Here is a 4,911-nt window from a genome sequence, read left to right as displayed (position 1 = left end):
ATATATGTGTGTGTGTGTATATATATATATTTATTTATTTATTTATTTATAATAATTAATATGATCATCTTATTATGATCAAGAAAAAAATCCATACAGATTGGTGAAATGTCTCTAAGTAATTCTAGTACTTTAGTACTTCAGTAAGTCAGTAAGTATTTCAGTAAGTTTCAGAAAGTTGCTAAAGCAACATTTCTAAATTTCATTTAGGTTTTTTAAGTTTTAGTTCTTTTTCATCTAATATTTATATTTTATTTTATTTCAGATTTATTTCAATTACCAAAAACCCTTTTAGTAGTTTGTTAACAATGTCCAATTTGTAGATGAATGATTCATTTGAGTTGAATCTTAAAATCGGTTTGAATTATCGGTTTAATTCGTGGATATCAGTTGTATAATGCTTTATTTGTCATTTTAAAGCTTGATAACCCCAGTCCTCATGGCTATGATGCTCTTAAAAAAATTGTTTTGTGTAATGTGGAAAAAAATCTCATAGCTTTGAGACAACTTGAGGGTTAGTACATACTTGTAGAAAAACTGTTCCTTTAAGAGCTGATTATTATTATTATTAAGCTCATAAATTCCTCATTGTGTATCCATTTAACAACGTCTAAAACTGAAATTCATGTTAATAGAATTATTAAATTGGCAATCACTTCATTTAAATTTGGCTCAGGTTACTCATACAGATGGCCATTTTTACAGCCTCGGCATGACATCTCTCTAGCACAACATCTAGGTTCCGTCTTGATAATAACAATAACACTAGCATGTACATATTATAATAACACTAGCATGTACATACATATTTTTCCTGCCATCCTGCTTTCCTTGATGGCGTCTCTGTGGTAAAGGCATGTATCAACATGAGGATGGAACACAGAGATGTCTTTCACACAAGTGTGACATTCAGCATGTATGTGTCCTTTGACTGTACCGCTGCCCTCTCACATCTCAGTTCCACATTCTCACCTCACCTGCCCTCCAGCTCACACACTGGCCTATTGTCTGACCCCTAGATGTTCTCCAAGACGTTCTTTATTTTGTTTGCAAATCGCAAGGCTTCATCTGTGTTTATAATTTATTTCTGTTTACGGTTTTATCTGCAGTGCTTTGAGAATAGTTGTGGGTCTGAATATAACCACAGCACATTTAGGTTTTATAGTTTATTCAGAGCGGTCATGATTTAGTAAATTAATAAACTGTGATATTCAACTAAAGAGATATAATTATGTTAAAAAGTATTTCATTTGGTGATTTAAATCCTTGCCACTCTTGTTATCTTGTCTCTTCAGGAGTACCGATCCAGAAAGAAAGCCCGACTGCAGAAGCGTATCGAGGAGCAGCTGAGAGCAGCGGCTCAGCCTCGACCTGACACACACGGAGCCACGCGTTCGACTTCTGACCTTGCTGAACTGCTGCAGTCATTCGGTGGGGCTTCCACTGGGGGAGATGTGCTGACCAAAGGCACACGCTTCACCCATACAGAGAAATTCACCTTTACACAGGTACCTGTCAGAATTTGTTTACTCAAACTGTGATGTGCCAGGGTTCCCACATACTGGAAAATCTTGGGTTTTGTAATGCTGTTTTCCAGTCATGGAAAATAATAATGACATGACTGTGTTACTAACAAGGTTATTTTCTAAATGTAGACATTTTGGGACTACAGCTATGACTAAGCTTGCCAGCTATGGAGATGTACCAGAAATATGTGTCTAAAATTGTTGTTTTTGAGTGAGAAGCAAAGTGCTAATATGTGATGTCTATATAGTCATTTTGTATGTATTGACTGACTGTAGATGTGTTGCTCACAGAAAACACATGGTAAAAATATCGGTGTCAGTAGGCTGTCTTGTAATCAAGGCTGAGAGAAACATAGATAAACTATTAATACTGATAATATGCTTTCTCAGCAGGACTGTGATTGGTCATTACAGTTTTTCAAATTTCTTAGATTGTATGATTATTCCAGTAAACTAATGGCCTATACTACACCTTTATAAATGATACATAAACATTATAAAATACAAAATTATTATTATTATCATCAACATAACTATATAGTAGTAATAATCATGTAAGTCATGAATGTTACATAAACCTTTCAAAACAAAAAAATATTATAAATTGTAAAACATTTATATAGTAATTAAAAATATATATTATGCTTCTATCGCTGCAGTGTAATGATAATTTTATATTATAAAATAAATTTTAATTAAAGATGTATATTGGTAAATGGACACTTACAAAAATACCAAAAAAATTGTATTCATCAATCTCCACTTGATTAACTTAAAGCCATTTCTTCTTATTATTCTTATTTATTATTAAAACTATAACCAAAAGTTAATTTTAGACTCTTTATTCAGTTAATTTCATCTGCTTTGAATCTGTATCTGTATGTAGTGGATCTTGATGTTTAGGCTCTTAACTAAAAAGGCAAATAGGTTGTTTGCACATGACGTCACTGATGACGCGCGAAATGCAGCTGGAGGGCAGGAAGTGATTTTTCTCTCCATAGGAATCACTAGCAGAAACTCCAAATGCCAGTGTTTTGCGTTGTTTGTGGATGCTTAAATTGGCCAAACTGAGAAACCACAAGGAGCTTTTATCGTGTATGAAAATGTGCTGTTCATAAGTGGGGAAAAGTCAAGAAATTGATTGAAAAACGCAGGAAAAAGTGGCTTGTAAACCTGTGTCTGCGGTCGGGAGGAGCGAAGCTCGTGTGATAATGCTCATGCGTGTAAATGGTTATTATAGGATATAATAATATATTAAGATATTTATGAGAAAGCAGCCCAGCAGATGGCAGCAGCAGCAAGTGCACTTCCCAGCTCTCACCAATCAGAGGAGGACCTAAAGGCCCAGCAGGAAGCAGAACTTTCTGCTCTGCAGCAACAGTTGCAGCAGCTGTCAGTCCAAATGGATGAAGTGGGCGGAGACATCAAGCAGCTCACTGTGTCTATCCAGCAGGTAATGACCAAGAAGAGAAAACGAATGTTATGCTGACATTTATATCACATATATAGTATTACTTATTATATCACATATAATACAGTGATTTAACAATAAAAATATGGGGAAATATTTCAGTTTTCAGAATCCTCAGTTCTCAGAATAAATGCAGCAGTTAAAAAAAAAAAAAAGAAAGAAAGTGACGAGATGTGTAGCCAAGTATGGTGTCCCATACTCGGAATTTGTGCTCTGTATTTAACCCATCCAAGTGCGCACACACACACAGCAGTGAGCAGTGTTGGGCAAGTTACTTCCAAAATGTAATGCGTTATATATTACTAGTTACTGTCTTTTGAAAGTAATTAGTTACATTACAATATTACTGTCTCTGAATTGTAATGCGTTACACTACTTTTGAGTTACTTTTGAGTTACTTTCACCAAAATATCCACAGAAGTATTATAAAATGCCAAAATGTAGTTTATTGCTGCTCATTCTACATCCAGTGGAGGGTAATGTGATGGGTCTATATGGCATAAAATTATAAAATCATATTTAGATACCGTCTAAATGAATGTTACGTTGTAGTTTAGGTAAAAAAAATATAAACACAAATAGCATTATTACATTCATAAATAACACCAGTAAATAAAGCGAAATGTTATAATGTACAAATAATAAACACCAGTGTTTCCAGGTTTTACTCGTGCTATTTCTCCATGTTGAGAGCACATATTGCTAAGCATTCTTATCCTTTTCCTAACTGAAAATAACAGGAGTGTGTCCATCTCACAAATGTAGAATCCGTCTCTGCAGTCATCTCAACCATTTAATTCCAGCAACAGAAGATAGACGAACTATTTTACCCGCGGATTTTTTTATCTGGTGCTGTTTTGCGGTGTTGGTAAATTCACCACTTAATTTAGAGTTAAAATATGTTGTTGTAACTTGCGTTACTGAGATTGTAACGAGTAATAATATTACCCAAATTTGATTAGTAATGCGTTATATTACTGCGTTACAGCAAAACGTAATATACTACTGTAATATTATTACTTTTGTAATGCGTTACTCCCAACACTGGCAGTGAGTAGTGAACACACACACACACCGTGAAAACACTCTCAGAGCAGTGGGCAGCCATTTTTGCAGAGGCGCCCAGGGAGGAGTTGGGGGTTCGGTGCCTTGCTCAAGGGTCTCACCTCAGTCGTGGTATTGAAGGTGAAAGAGACCGCTGGTCATTCACTCCCCCCACCGACAATTCCTGCTGGTACCGAGACTCGAACCCACGACCTTTGGGTTACAAGTCCAACTCTCTAGCCATTAGGCCATGACTTTAATCATTAATATGTTGTATTCCTGTCTGCAGGTGTCAGATGAGCTACAACAGAAAGAGGTTAGCAATGCCGAGAAGGAGAATTCAGTCAAAATGAAGAGACAGACCATTGACTTGCTACCTGACGCTGAGAACAACCTGCTGCAGTTACAGGTACACAAGTTACACACCGTACACAGCTGTATCACCCCCTCTGTGTGACCAAAAACAAATAATAAAAACAGGAATAACAGTACAGTGCAGACAGAATTAAACGGTATGTGACTAGCCTGTGACTAATGACATGTTTCTCTTTGTCTGTCCTTTGTGTTTGGTAGAGTCTGGTAGAGGCAAGCTCTAAACGAGTGGTTCATTTGGCCTCTCAGTGGGAGAAACACAGAGTCCCGTTGATTGACGAGCACCGCAGACTAAAAGAGCTGTGCAGCAACAGAGAGGTACCTTGTGTTACCCTGATGTGTTGTACAGCCCTATAGTAACTGCAGTCATCTAAGTCTAATATGCACTCCTATCTAAACAGCCAAATATGTAGATATCAATTAAATTCTTTGTGTATCAAATCCCTGAATGTATGAAAAGGGCTGTATGATTTTGGGCAAAAAGTCTAATTGTGATTT

General features: G+C 36.2%; 1 protein-coding gene across 1 annotated transcript in view; it reads left to right on the top strand.

Annotated features, from left to right (window-relative positions):
- The window catches only part of LOC107745747 (coiled-coil domain-containing protein 22-like), a 19,694-nt gene that overhangs the window by 8,645 nt on the left and 6,138 nt on the right, over nucleotides 1-4,911 (top strand). The window contains exons 7-11 of the mRNA XM_016559699.1: nucleotides 1,296-1,514; nucleotides 2,506-2,508; nucleotides 2,797-2,979; nucleotides 4,331-4,450; nucleotides 4,615-4,731. Coding sequence (XP_016415185.1) covers nucleotides 1,296-1,514; nucleotides 2,506-2,508; nucleotides 2,797-2,979; nucleotides 4,331-4,450; nucleotides 4,615-4,731 — 642 coding nt within the window. The remainder of the gene's footprint in view (nucleotides 1-1,295; nucleotides 1,515-2,505; nucleotides 2,509-2,796; nucleotides 2,980-4,330; nucleotides 4,451-4,614; nucleotides 4,732-4,911) is intronic.

The sequence above is a fragment of the Sinocyclocheilus rhinocerous genome, unplaced genomic scaffold, assembly GCF_001515625.1.
Source record: "Sinocyclocheilus rhinocerous isolate Xijiao unplaced genomic scaffold, SAMN03320098_v1.1 scaffold558, whole genome shotgun sequence".
In the NCBI taxonomy this organism is placed as follows: domain Eukaryota; kingdom Metazoa; phylum Chordata; class Actinopteri; order Cypriniformes; family Cyprinidae; genus Sinocyclocheilus; species Sinocyclocheilus rhinocerous.
Note: the sequence above shows the minus strand (reverse complement) of the source record. Positions and strands in the feature narration are given on the sequence as shown.